The sequence below is a fragment of the Herpailurus yagouaroundi genome, unplaced genomic scaffold (genome assembly GCF_014898765.1).
Source record: "Herpailurus yagouaroundi ecotype Mexico unplaced genomic scaffold, PumYag 140, whole genome shotgun sequence".
Classification (NCBI taxonomy): Eukaryota; Metazoa; Chordata; class Mammalia; order Carnivora; family Felidae; genus Herpailurus; species Herpailurus yagouaroundi.
The window spans coordinates 92,417,633-92,432,806 of NW_024412395.1; the positions used below are offsets into that span (position 1 = coordinate 92,417,633).

At 37.5% G+C, this 15,174-nt stretch overlaps 1 protein-coding gene across 4 annotated transcripts in view; it reads right to left on the reverse strand.

Moving 5' to 3' along the window:
• BARD1 (BRCA1 associated RING domain 1) overlaps window positions 1-15,174 on the reverse strand; it is an 83,346-nt gene that overhangs the window by 39,360 nt on the left and 28,812 nt on the right. For all 4 annotated transcript variants that reach the window (XM_040476154.1, XM_040476156.1, XM_040476155.1 and 1 more), the window contains 3 exons: window positions 13,631-14,583; window positions 5,894-5,974; window positions 4,054-4,226 (listed from right to left, as the gene is read on the reverse strand). In XM_040476154.1, coding sequence (XP_040332088.1) covers window positions 4,054-4,226; window positions 5,894-5,974; window positions 13,631-14,583 — 1,207 coding nt within the window. The remainder of the gene's footprint in view (window positions 1-4,053; window positions 4,227-5,893; window positions 5,975-13,630; window positions 14,584-15,174) is intronic.

A 15,174-nucleotide genomic window follows, 5' to 3' on the forward strand; every position in this document is an offset into this window, starting at 1 on the left:
ACCCTAGTAAGATATTTCTTAACTTATCAGACTTCACTTGAAGGAAGAAGCTGATGAAAAGAGTGAATTCTCTCCCGGCCCCCCCCCCCCCCAACACTGGTCACTGTCACTACCTCAGCTCAGACTCACCTCTCCAGGTTATTGGACACACCTCTTCACTGAGGTCCTGGCCCATGTGCAGGAAGAACTTTCCAAAGTAACATTTGAACTCTGTGGCACACTATGCCTCTGTCTGCCTCTGCCACCTTCTCCAGCCTCTAATCATTGTCCCTTTAATACCAGTCTTACTGTCACTAATCGAAGCTCCTAGAACTGAATAGACAAGCAGTCTTGGCCGTACACCCACCATCTCTTTCTGAAAAGCCCATCCCCCTATTCTTCAAAATTCAGTAGAAGTGCTCCTTCCCCTAAAAAGTCTTTCATGATTTCCTCTAGTCTCACTTACAGTCCCTACTCTAGATTTTCACACAATCTTGTGCACTGGCCTATGAAGGCATGTGTCACATGGTTCTGTAATCAGTTTACTCCACTAGAACAGAAGGAGCAAATAACCAACTGGGGGATGAGGAAGTAAAGGAGCAGGGCAAGAGTAGGAGAAAACCTAACAGGATGTCACTGAAGAACCAGGAAATGAAGGCATCTAAGTAAAACAGACTACTTGAACCTTGAGGGAATGAAGAAGACTGCCAAAATGTTACGGAGCTGAAGACTGCCATTTAGAAACACAGATGAAGCAGAAAGACCCTACCCACCTACAACTTCGAGCAAAGAACTAAGCCATAAAAAGCAAAGGACAAACAACAGCCTTTGCCCTTTCCAGTTCCAAACCTTCTTCCTAGTCCTGGTTATTGAGAGAAAAGTTCCATTCCATGTAAAAGAGATACAAGCAAACTGATGGTTGGGGAGTGGGACACACAGGCTGCCAGTTATGGAACGAGCAAGTCACGGGAACATGGGAAACAGCACAGGGAATACAGTCAGTGGCACTGCAGTAGCACTATATGGTGACAGATGGCAGCTAGACTTGTGGCGAGCGTAGTTTAATATGCAAACTAGTTGAATCCGTATGTTGTACACCCGAAACTAAAGTAACGTGGTATGTCAACTATTCCTTAAAAAAAAAAAAAAAAAAGAGTAAAAGAGATATAATAAGCAGAGAAAATAAAAGCAATATACTTGTGAGTGATGAATCACTGAATTGCACTCCTGAAACCAATATTGCACAGTATGTTAATTAACTAAAACTTAAATTAAAAAAAACAACAGAAAGTATTATGCTTGCCAACTCAGATTCCAGAGTCTGAAATATTAATGGCTTATAAGGTGGCATTAAGGAGCCATCTTACCAGACAAGAGCTTCAGCAGAAAGGGGGAAAAAAAAAAAGAGTACTAAGAAGCCCATACAGTTCCCATGCCCCTCCCCATGCTCCTCTTAAATGGAGGAAGTCAAGGAATGAATTTCATCTATAGTCACTTGTCAGTACTTAATTCAAAAAGACAATATATAGAACTCTGGCAGAAAAACAGATCTTAAAAACACCAAGGCTACAGGAATTACTTTGGAAAGCCATGAACCCACAAAAGGTAACATGCTATGGATTATGGATGCCCAGTGGACAAGAGACTAACAATTCTGCCCAGGGAGCACGTAGGAAACCAGTTCTACCACCCTAGCAAAGGTGCAGCTTATGGAAACATGGCTTTAGACTTTCACTCCACACTTATAGTGAATTAGGGAGCAGAGGGAAGCAATTCCTGTTGTCATCTCATAGGACCCTTTTTCAAAAGAGAGGAAAAAATATACCATCTTTTCATGCATTCAAATACTTACTAACTTGCACCACAAATGAATGTCTGGAAGTTTTAAAAAACAATAAGAGGTGCCAATGAAGGGTTTTAAGCTAGTAAGTGATTTGGCCAGACTTGTGTTATTTATTTCTTTATTTTTTTGAAGTTCTTGGGTTGCAGTAATGGGGAATGAACAAAAGAAAAGCCATCTGAAAAGAAGGAGACCAGTTAGGAAACGGGTGAAGTCAATTAGGTGAACAACCACTACTAGGAAATAAAACAGCGAAAAACACAGCAAATACTTAAGGATGATGACCACCAACCAGTCTGGAAAAAAAGGAATAACAATATTTAGAAACAGCTATCACACTCTTAAACCCTAGATTCAATCTACTGCTGCATTCTCTCCATCGTTCCCTAACCGTCCTCTACCTAATGTTATTCCCAGCCTTTCCCCAAATAAATCCTTCTTCCCCACTATCCTAACTATATCAACCAGCTGTCCAATTCAGTGGCCACTTGGCACATGTGGCTATTCAATTAAAATAAAATACATTTCCAAATTTAGTTCCTCAGTAGCAACAGCCACATTTTAAGTCTTCAACAGCAGCAGATGGCTAGTGGCTACTGAGTGCTCAGCACAGATATACAGCATTTCCATCAATACAGAAAGATCTACTGGATGGTGCTGGGCTACAGATATACCTAAATCTGCCACTTCGCTAGGTATGCCTATTTAAAAACAACATATTTATCTGAGGGGCACCTGTGAAGGCAGACTAGGCTCACTGTCTCATGCCCACACCTTGTGTATTAATAAGCTTCACAGTATAGTGAAGAATCATGGTGTACAAACCACAAGACAGGCCCTGTGTTTTGGCTCATTAATCCTCACTATACTCTGAAAAAAACAGAAAAGCAGCAGGCATCACCCATGTTTTATAGGTGAGGACACCAAGGCACAGAAATTAACCTGCCTGAGGCTATAAAGTCACTAATGGAGTCACAAATAAAAGCTGAATTCCCTAACGCCCTGACCAGTGCTCCATTCATTAAAGTAGTCATGGCTGATTTAAGAACCCACGGATGGAAACTATTCAGTTTCACCTGACCCAAGTAACCATTTGCTTTATCAAATGGCTGGCTATCCCCCCAGGAGGGTCATATCTGTTAGGTCCATGTGTATGTGTGTGTGTATATATATATATATATATATATATATATATATATATGTAATGTGTGTGTGTGTGTGTGTGTGCACGCACGCGCATGAGCACACACACTCACAAACCGGAAAAATAAAAATACATAAAAATATGTATCCCTTGAGTTTGCCCCAACTATCTCATCACATGTGATAGACACAAAGGATATTAGACACACTTACCAAAACTAACAGCACCAAGATATGGTACATTCCTGCATTATTTATTAATTTGTTTTTCAATTATGCTATAAAAAAATTACAACCTAGAAGTTCTGCATTTTGTAATTCTTATTTGCCTCTGTAACCACAGTAAGCCTGATTTTCAGGTGCTCTTTCTAAACCTATTGAAGCAACGGGGACATGAAGAGGCAATTCTTCTATTTCCATTTCAACTACCTCATTAACTGAAAAGAATAAAATAATACATAGGGAGACATGAACCAAGTTATAGATTAAAGATATAAAATCCACATATGGCAATTGCTTGTGACAGTGTTGACGATAGCGATTTTAAAATGCAGCCGCCAGCATTCACTAATGAATGCATCTCTGTGCCCTGACATTGCAAAACAATTTACCCACAGCTTCATTTGAATGATGTGAAAAATCTAAGAAATAACTCAATAGCACTTGCCCAACATCAAAATTCTTACATATTTTAACTAAATATGCAGGAAAATCATAAAAAAATAGAATATTTAAAACAAATTCTGAAATACTGGGAAGCATACAAAACAGTTATTTCTGTGCTTCTAATTCTTTTCTTATTAATAAGTATGACTCAATCTACAGACTCTAAGTAAGTGAATTTGTCCAAAATTAACTTGGCAATTGTTTCTGAATTAAAGGAGCAAATCTCCCTCAAATATGTAAGTATCACAAAGGAAAAGAGCATGAGTGCTGATTTTAAATACAGAATATAATGGTCATGTCTAACCTCAGTTGTGAAAGACAAGAAAGACAGCCACCAACTTCGGTATTCAAGTCCTTGCTTCCTCACAGCCTTCACTCAAGAACACAAGTCAACTAAAAACCAGGTTTTAAGTTGAACAACTTACACAGCATTCCTGGAGGCTCCATAAGAAAGTAAGAGCTTGACTATATCCATGTGCCCATTCTTGGCAGCGTCATGAAGTGGTGAATCATTCTGATACCCAGCGGAGTTCACCAACGCCTTGTGCTGTAGCAACAATTCCACCACCTTCAGGTGCCCATGGTTGCAGGCTTCGTGCTAATTAAATAAGAAGTGAAAAAAGTGATGAGGAAGAATAATGCATCATATCATAATAAAATTGCACTTTAGAAAAATAAATGTGAACTTCAGTCAGTAAATTGGTCTAACCTAAATATTCATACAGACCATAAGTGTCGGCCCGGAGTAAAAGCCCTATTACCAATCTTAGTGATGGCATACATGATGATCAAGATGTATGCAATTCATGGAAAAAGATGGTATTTATTTGAGCCTTCAGTCAACTGCTCATTTTTTAAGAAGAAAATGTAGCTATAAACCAACTCCAGCTCTCAACTGTTCCACAGTAAAAAATTAAAAACAAGAAACTTAGAAAGTATTTAACAACTAGATCATGCATAAAAGGTGAAATTCTCCAAGGCTGAATAGAATCTACTAAATCAGGTACCTAGCCATACCCTAAGTGGTGCACCCGCATGTATACATAACCACCCCACAAAGTGAGTATCCTGGAGACAGTATTTACAAGACAAGACTATTTGCTGAAGCTACAGATTACTGTATGGCTGGTGTCGATGATAACACAAATAACACAGAGTAAAAAGAGCTTACTGACGTTAACAGGGCATTCATTCAAGGCATTCAAAGATGCCTCGTGTGCAAATCTTTCCTTATGTCTAATGAACTGTTAAAAATGCCACTATACTATATTCTAATAAACCACTGACATACTGTGCTTTTTAAGAACATCTATTCAATTCATAATGGGCAATACCCCACCAAATATCTGTAGGTCTATTTCCAGGAGAAAATAACAGAAATCAGACATCAGGTGCTCGAATAAATCACTCACCAATCTTTTTTACAACTTGCCTTACTGGCTTTAAAAAAAAAAAAAAAAAAAAAATTGACCCTTCTTTGAAAAGGTTAACTAGCCTGCAGAGTCAAAAACAACAAAGTGACTCTGATCCAGACTAAACCCTCCCAGCTTAAAAATTTGGCAAGGAGAAGTCATTCTCTACAATTTTAAACCTTTTTTACACCTGGCTTAATAAGACTCTCTCAATTTTATGATAAATTTCCAGCTTACAGGGTAAGGGCTTCTACCTCCTCTGTTGACACTTCTATAGCTGTCTTCAAATTGCATGCAATTAGCTCACACAGCACTTGTTCCCATGTATTTGTGCTATTCGTTTTCCAGACTATACTCCACATTGCAGTTTTAGTAATAATAAGCAGATTTTTAAAAATGTTCACTGTAAGCAAAGATTTCTACTGCCTCTATATATTTGCGATTCGGTAGGGTATAAATGAGGCTACAATAGATCTTCAGTAAGAATCACTGCCTTATGATATAATCCTATACCCAGTCCCTCTGACCTCTCTTTGTTCCAAGAAATCTGGTTCCAATAATTTGGAATGTGGCAGAATGAGGCCTGATGTCGGCTCCAATAGTCACCTCCATGTTATTAGCTACATTCAGCAATGTGGTGTAACTGGATTCCTAAATCTAAAGGTAGTCAGTGAAAAGGCAGCCAATTTCTTCCCTGTCACAATTGAAAAGCTAGATGAAAAGTAATCATTTTCTGTTGCTTAGTGAAATGTATGGTCTTCAGATTAAAAAGAGAGTGAGTGTATAGACAACTGCATACAGTATAATAACTATAAGACATAAAACGAGAATGAAAAAACAAATAGAAAACTACCAATGGTGTCCATCCAGCATGGTCTTTAACATTTGGGTCACTTCCATTTTGTAAGAGGTATTCCACAGAAGGTAGGTCGCCCTAATAGAATGAAAAAATAAAAAGAAATTAAAAGTCATCAATAAAAAAAGAAGATACTGAGATTTGAGTTCTGTTTTATTTTTAAAATTTTGTCTTCTTAAAGATAGAATCAAATTTAAATCTTTTCTCTAATGCCTACTGCTCATGAGTAATAAATAATAAGTCATGTATAGATGAACTGTTCTAAGGTACCAAGAAGTCATGAAGTCATACGGTCCATCCTTGAATATCAAGTTCAAAATCTCTAAGATTAGCAACCCTTATCAAAAGTCATTTCAAAATACCAAATAAAGGGCACTAACCAAAAATCAACGGATGATAATGAAGTATTTAAACTCATCACTTCATTTGTGAAAAACATCCTTTTTGAGCATGCATTAAAATGATTTCCAAGTACTGTTTAAAACAAAATCAAGGTCAAGAAGGCCACTCAGTTGAAACTTCCAAATTGTTTTTTTATCGACAGTTACTCCATTTATCCTTAATACATTAATTTAGTTTATATTCGCCTTATTTGCTATAAGATATTTTTCTAGGTAAAAGCAAGGCTATTTTCTCCAAATATTACTGACAGAGTTTACTCTGAAAAAGGCTGAATAAATAAATTACATATGGCAAATGGGGCACCTGGGTGGCTCAGTCGGTTAAGCGTCCAAGTCTTGGTTTCCGCTCAGGTCATGATCTCGCAAGCCCCGCATCAGGCTCTGCGCTGACAGGGAGGAGCCTGCTCAGGATTCTCTCTCCCCCCCCTCTCTGCCCCTCTCCTTTTTGTGCTCTCTCTCGAAATTAACTTAAAAAAAATTTTTTTTTAAAATTACATATAGCAAAAGTTACCTATGACACATAGGTGTTCAACTGGTTTTGTGAAGAGCTTCTTTAGGGAGAAGGAAATCTCTCCTCTCTCACCCCCATCCTCAATATTCTAAAATGAGTTTTTCCCCTATTGGTTTGATTATATGTAGAAGTCACTAAGTCTCCTAAAAACAGTAACATTTGCTTTCATTTGATTGTTTTGGGCTGCTGCCTCTCAAGCACAACAAATCTTAAGATGGTAGCTTACTTAGTTTTCTAAAAAATAAAAATAAAAATAAATAATCCATTTGCTTGGGCACCTTGGTGGCTCAGTTAAGCATTATGACTTGATCCAGCCAGGCTCAGGTCATGATCCCAGGGTTGTGGGATAGAGTCCCATGTTGAGTTCTGCACCGACAGCACAGAGCCTGCCTGGGATTTTTTCTCACCTTCTCTCTCTCTGCTCCTCCCACCACACATGCTCTCTCTCTCTCTCTCTCTCTCAAAATAAACTAAGAAAAAATCCATTTGCAACATATTTTTTAAGTTCCTAAATTACCAAAATGACCCTAAATATTTAATGGATCTAAAAAATAAACATTATGTATGTTTCAAATCAATTGTCCCATTTCCAGTAAAAACATATTTTCCCACAGTTTCTTAGGGGTGCAAATTCTTTATTAGTAGTACAAATTACCATTTATTTAGCAACCTTTGCTCTATATTTAAGTCCATTCCCAATGAAACTAGGAATGTCTGTCAAGATACTTGAATTTTTTTAAACAATCCCATGATTATTGGGGCAGATGAACTACCAGAACCACACACACTTCCAACCTTCAACATGAAAGTATCCACACACAAAACTACACAAAAAGCCTTCTGAAAGCTTTCCCCATTCTAATTCTACATAGTAATCACAAAAACATATTAACCTAACAAAGCCCATAAATATAAATACAACTGTGGAATGAAAAGTCACATGAGAACACTCACATAGAAACAGAGACATTTAGAAACTAAAAGCAGATTCTCTTGGAAAGATGCTACACAGTGGTATTTTTCTTTCTTGTAACCTTGTCGAACTATCAAAGGGTCTTCTATTACAAAGCACCCCTAGACTTCCCCGGAACATATAGCCCATTTGCAAACTGCTTGTTTTTCATACTCAATATGCTTTCTCTTCCCTAGTACTTAAAAGTTTGTCACATTTTCATTGTTCTACTTTATGTAAATTTAATGTCATGCACATAAATAAAATTATGAAAATTAGAGTTCACAGTAACGGAGTAAGCTTGAACCAATATGGAGTTTCTGGGAAATAAATGAACTTTTGCCTCTAATTTCTTTAAATTACTTTCTTCACTAAAAAAATATTCTGAGTAATAAGCACTCACTTTCAGACTCTCCACAACTTAAAAGAGTAACTGAGAGTTTCTTAAACCACAGCAAGAAAAAAAAAAAAAATCATCCAAGGAAAGTATTTACCAAGGCTTACAAGAAATTTTAAATGGATTTGGTATTTTCAAGTAATACCTTAAAGGCTGAAAACAAACGGAACGTGTGTGCCACAATGAATTTTCTAATTGCTAACCTTTCATTCAAAAACAGATTCTTCACACATCCGTTCATATTACAGCAATATAAATTAACTTTCCAACACACACACATTTTTTTTTCCTTATTATAAAGGTTAGCTCTTCTAAAATACAATTAAGAATAAATATCTTGATAAAAAAGGTACAGGGCATTACAATGACGACTTATCCCAAATGGTTAAGCTTTTCCACATATATGAACTAATCAGTTACCTAGAACTTTTCCTTTGGCAAGTAGATATTGTTTAATTTTTTTTTTTGTCATCCAGAATGAAGCTCTAAAATATATTAAACATTTCCCTAGCTTTTCAAGAGTTTACTGAATAAAATAACTTCACAGAAGCTTCTGACAACCTAGTCTGTGTAATGTTAAGCTACTGGTATTAAGGAGGTTCAGTATTATAAAGGTGGTGGTTGACAGAGGGAAAACTGGATACTGCCTCCAAGAGATGTTCTAGAAATTACAATCTTGAAAATATCATAGATGCCAGTTTGCTCGGGAGTCCTCTGCAACTTTCTCAGGAAGCTAGTATGAAGGACGAGCAGTAAATGGGGTTCACACAATGTGACTGCCTTAAAATACGATGAATGACAAAGTCAGACCCTGAAGGAGACTCTTCACAAGGGATGTTCTTTCCACCCAGGAGATCCTCATCACCTTTGCTATGTTAAGTGTATCATGCCTTATAAGTTGCCTGAAAATATGATTCGTTCTGTCTGCATCAAAAATATATCATGACATGCCAACGTCAAGCCTTCTATATCATGATACATTCAATGCTGTGGCATGAATTATGAGCAATCATTACCATTTGAAGAATCTGTGCTAGAAATCTGAGGCTAATTCCAGCAACCACAAATTCTACATGATAAAATAACAAATCAAAATTTTCTTTATGTCTAGAGAAATATCAAATACTAAGTTTTCAAAAATTAAATCAGAAGAATAAATGAGTGTTTATCTTAGTTTCTACCTAGGCACAGTAACACTTTCTCATAAAATCTCACATTTATAACAAAATGTTCTCAGTAGCATTTTAACCATAGGTGACATCCACATTCAAATAGAAACACGGGCAATAAAAAGAGCCAACTGAATCTCAAATTTGTTCTGGTTACATGAGAATACACACAATATCCCAGACATCATATTAATGAATATTCTGCTTGAAATTCTGCAGTATAATAAAATGAAAGTATAAATAAGGAATTCAAGAAGAATCCTGTAGGGTCTGTAGGGTTTGTATTCATACAGGGCTGAATGTCCAAAAAGTAGAATGGCTCACCTGTAAATCCAGGATCCTGAAGGAAAAAAGGATTTGAGAACTGACAGTACAAACAGTATCTGCCGGTGACATAGTAGTGGTCTAACATCCAGCAGCCTGAATTTAGGCAGTCTGGATATTTACCAAGACCCTTCTATTGCCAGGTATGGAGGTTATCAGGGTAAATAAGGTAAGGGATGCTCTACATTAACCCAGAAGTCGACTTCTAGGAATTTATCCGAAAAATACACCTGGTCACATATGAAACAAAGATTCCTTGCCACAGCACTGTTTATAAAAGCAAAAGAATGGAAACAAACAGACATCCATTAGTAAGGACTAGTCAAATAATAAAAATGTACAGAAGGCAATGCTACTATAAAAACATACAGAAAGCTGTGTACCAATATGGAATAGACTTGCTTATATTTACATAAAGAAATTCACAAAGGACACACTAGCAAGGTGGTTAAGCAAAAAGGGCTTGTCAGTAATAGTGCAGCTAGGGGCAGAAACAGGAGTGAGGTTTTCTACTATAAATACTTTTATTCGTATTTTTGAAACCTGCAGTTATTACTCATTTTGAAATTAAATTTTAAATGAAGAATATATTCTGGATAACCACAGAAAGCTAAATGAATATAAATGCAAACAAAATAATGTCACCATAGAGGAGAAACTAACTCTAGGAATCCTGAGGAAGACTTATTAAGAAGGTAGGATGTAAACTGGATTTTTAGGGTTACATACAAAGAGCCAGGAAGGAAAAGGGAAGCATGTAGAGGAAAGAATATAAATCAGAGAAAAGAACACGTGCAAAGTATTGGTAGCATTAATGAACATACTGAATAGTTCATAAGGCTAAATAAAGTTCAGTGTGACAGGAGAATGGGGTTCAGATCATGACTGAGTGGAAAATTTGCTCATTTATTCATCAAATTCATCTGCTATGTTCTAGGCAATGTTCTAGATCCTGGAGATCTAACAGTGAAGAAACAGAATTCTTGCTCTCATTCTAAAGAGAGAAGCAAGAAACTAAGAGATCTATAATAATAATGTCAGGAAATAGAGGGACCCAGGTGGTTCAGTCACTTAAGTGTCCAATTCTTGATTTTGGCTCAAGTCATGATCCCAGGTCAAGGGACTGAGCCCCACACAGAGTGGAGCCTATCTGGGATTCTGTCTCTCTCCCCCCGCCCCTCTCCCTTACTTGCACTCAAAAAATAAAATAAATCTTAAAAAAATAAAACATATGGGGCGTCTGGGTGGCTTGGTCGGTTGAGTGTCCGACTTCGGCTCAGGTCATGATCTCGCGGTCCGTGAGTTCGAGCCCCGCGTCAGGCTCTGTGCTGACAGCTCAGAGCCTGGAGCCTGTTTCAGATTCTGTGTCTCCCTCTCTCTGTGACCCTCCCCCATTCATGCTCTGTCTCTCTCTGTCTCAAAAACAAATAAAAACGTTAAAAATAAATCAATAAATCAATCAATAAATAAATAAATAAAGCAAGCAAGCATGTCAGGAAATAACTGAAAGAAAACAAAACAAGCAGGACTGCTTGGTTAGGTAAGCGAGAAAGTCTCTCTGAAGACGTGGCATTTGAGCAGAAGCCTGAAGGAGGAGGATCATACAGGGTTGTGTAGACCATAGGAAGGACTGTGGATTTTATTTTCAGTGGGCTAGGCTTGGCTGCCTGAAAGGTCATCAAATCTACATTCTGTTCAGCAGCAGTAACTTTTATTTCCCTGTTTCTTGTTCCATTTTTAGTATTTTAACTTCAGAGCCACCTCAAATCTTTTTCTAAAGTAGGTGGACACAAAAAATAAAATAGCAGAATCACAATATTTGGTTTTCTAGTACACATTTGCAGCCGCAAATGAGAAAATTAGAGCAGAAAATGAAATGAATACTACTTATAAAAAGACAAATATACTGACAAATCAACTGTTTTTTCGCACGTATTTGTTCTACGAAAATCAACCTGGGTGGGGGTTTACATTCAACTCATAACATATTTTTAAAAGAGAGCACTCTTATTAAACAGTGATTTAAAAAAAAAAACAATAGAAATCAATTACCTTGTCTTAAATGTACTGTATCAGAATCTGCCAACTAATGACAATAACAGTATTTGATAAGTGCAAAAGAATCAAATGGGTAACTTTAATGCTGGCAAGAAGACTCTTCCTAGGTAAACTAGTTATAAGACAAAACTTGTATGAAGCAATCTTCACTGGAGAAAATTCACAAGACGCATCTTATTTTTCCTGTCTTAAGATTCTTTGTCTTTTTTCCACTGCTGAGGCCAAGGGTAGGCAAACTATGGCCTGTAGACCAGATGCATGATTTTGTATGTCAACTTTTATTGGTTTATATATTGTCTATGGCTGCTTCTGAACTATGGGCAGACATGAATAGTTGTAGAGACTACATGGCCTGGGAAGCTAAAAATATTTGCCCCTTTAAGAAACAGTTTGTCAAACTATGGCCTAGGTCTTAGAGATCTTCATTAGTAAAGATATGGTTAAAAGAAAAATTCTCTACCCATGTAAATGGAATCCTGCCTGGTAGTCTGAAAATAATTCCCAGAAAGGAAAATGTAGAAACTAAAGCAGCCTACATTCTTATATATTAGTCAGAAATGAAAACATCATTATTATGCTAGCTACTTGTGTCTATGAAGCATTTATAGCAATATAAAGTTAAGATTATAATAGCTTATTCGCATATCTATTATTTACATAACAAATAGGACAAAAATATAGTCTGGTTTTCTAAATCAATGCTTTGCAAAAAAAAATAAATAAATATAACAGGGACCAACTGAAAATTCAAGTTGTTCAAAGGATATGTGTGCAGAAACTGGCATGTAGTCATGTTGCAGTTTCCCTCCTCACTGGTATCAGATATAGAGTACTCTATATTCATCATTTATTGGAAGATAAAGCAAGGAAAAAAATAAAATTAAAGCCCTAACAGTTGGGGAAGCTCGTTTTTGTGCTTTTCCCTTTCTCCATACAAAAATACAGGAATGTCTGGACTCAATGTCTATTCCATATTCTTCCCAGATGTTGCCTGATGCTCATCAGCCTTATATGCGGGGGCCTCCAATGGGTTCCTTCCAGATCTTCCAAAGATCTCTATCTGTGCAAAACACCCAAGGATCTCCTGGTGAACTTATTAAAAGATCATAAAAGCTATCTTAATTTAGTACTAAGCTCACCTGTATTTGATTCGTATAACACTTGCATGAAATCACAAAGTCTGTAAAGCTGTGGTGCTAACTGCTCCCCTCTACGTGCAGTTCTTGAGTCAGTTCCAAAGGTTAACCCTTGCACGTATACCTCATGCCTGACAAATGGGCTAGTTTCCAAAAAAACGAACACTGCCATAGCCCTAGGGTTGAGGCAGTAAATAAAGAGAGGTAACTTTAATGAACACACTATTAAAAGAAATGTCTGGCTGTGGGATACAGACACGTTCCTTCAGGGTCAACCACGGGAGCCATTTTTGATAATCAAATTTCCAGGTCATTGGAAAAATGTACAGACCACATCTTTCAACCTTGCAAATTCTGGCAGTGCCCACTACAAGTGTCAAACACACAGAAGTCTGTCATCTCCCACACTGTCCCTAGCTCTTTGGCTGGGTAACAATGTGTTGCCAGCAGTAACTTGGCCCCTGTCTATATTCCTAAAGCATGAGAAACTGGTGAAAACTGAACAAAATCATTATGGAATAGAGAAATGAAAGCCCTTGGCAAAGGAGAAGCTGAAATACTGAAATACTGGTTTTCTCTTATAAGATTATGTTCCTCAGGCCCAGGGGCCACTGCTCTGAGGTAGGGACACAGTCCCTACGAATTCTGCTTCTCTGGTTCAAAGGAGGTATCACATGAGCAGGTTAATTATCCTAGTAATCTCATGTCACTGTTCACAGGCTCCACAGAAATTGTTTCTTATAGTCGGTCTCATTCTAAAATTGTATTTCACAGCAAGCATCCTACCTTAATTGAAGCAATATGAAGCAAAGTCTCTCCTCTATGATTTCTTTTCACAGCTGTAAGGCTACCGGGAGACAGCTTCATTGCTGAAGGGCTGAACATCATCCGTCTGTAACTTGGACTATTCAGTGTAGAAGGTGGTGTACCTGGTGAAAGGCTCATGGATTCGTCTGATATATTACTGTTTTTCCTCCTTAATGTGTCACCAACTTTACGTTTGCTTGGAGGTGGTGAAGAGCAGCCAGGCAGTGGTTTGTTTTCTGAAAGCAGCATTTGCTGCCCACTCATGCCAGGAATGCTGCTTCTGCATCTCTTAGAAATGGGACTGGACCGTCTGCTGCGACGTCCAGGTCGCCCATTATGACCTGATGGCAAGGGCTGCTTAGATGTAAGATGATTCACACAAGCATTCTTCTCGGGAGTCGCGTCTTCATTCCTGCTCTCTGTTTCTGGAGACTCTATTTGCTCAGCCAATGGTAAAGAGACTTCAGTTAAGCTTCTAGAACACTCCGATTCGGTTACAGAGTCACTTGCTAGTAAGTCTATGTCACCATTTGTCTGAGGACTAGCGATAACAGATGGCTGGCTACAGAAAGACACCAGCTTTTCCTTAAATTCCTCTTTGGAGTCAGGTTCACCATCTTCTTTTTCTGCCTCAAAATTCCATTCTTGGTTGATTTCAGCTAAAGTTTTCTTTTTTTGTTTTTTTCTGGACCTCGTGGAAGCCTTTTTAGCCCTCTCAGGAACACTTGTTGGAGGACTTGTAGAGACAAATTTGTACACTGAGGCCTGCTGAGCGTTCCCATCATCTATCACTTGAGGCTGGGTTTGCACTGAAACTTTAGTCACAACATATCTGACCTTCTTACTTCGAGGACTAAACCACATTTTTATTGAATTCTTCTTATTTTCTGCATCATTGAATACATTTTGCCTAGATGTGTCTTCTTTCAAATCTGATAGAAAAAAGGAAAAGAAATCTGTTACACAAACTTAATCTCCCCCATCTTGAGCTCCCAAAGGATTTTGTTCATAGTTCTCCTAAGGTGTATCACACTTCATTTGTGTACCTTTCCCTTATCCTAGGCTATGAACTCCTTGAGAGGAGATATTCACTCATTCAACAAATATTTACAGAATCCTACTTTAATTCCAGACAACATTCTAGGGACTGGAGATACAGCAGAGAACAAAATATGGAACTTCTATTCCACTGAGGATGGGCAGAACATACAAGTAAATTAGTAGAACATACAGCATGCTGGTGACAATAAGAGCCAATGAGAAAAGATATGCCAGATAGATAGATAGACAGGCAGGCAGGCAGATATGGGATTTAATAAGCAGTAGTAAAAAAAATTAACACTTGTTCATTGAGACTTCTGAAAACCAATCAATAACCAACAATTCATTACAACAATAATTCACTACATCAACAAACTAAAGGAAAACCATGTGATTTTGTGAACAGATACAGAAAAAAATGACAAAATCTAACATTCATTTATGACTTTATAAAAAGACCAACTAACAAGGGATAAAAAGGA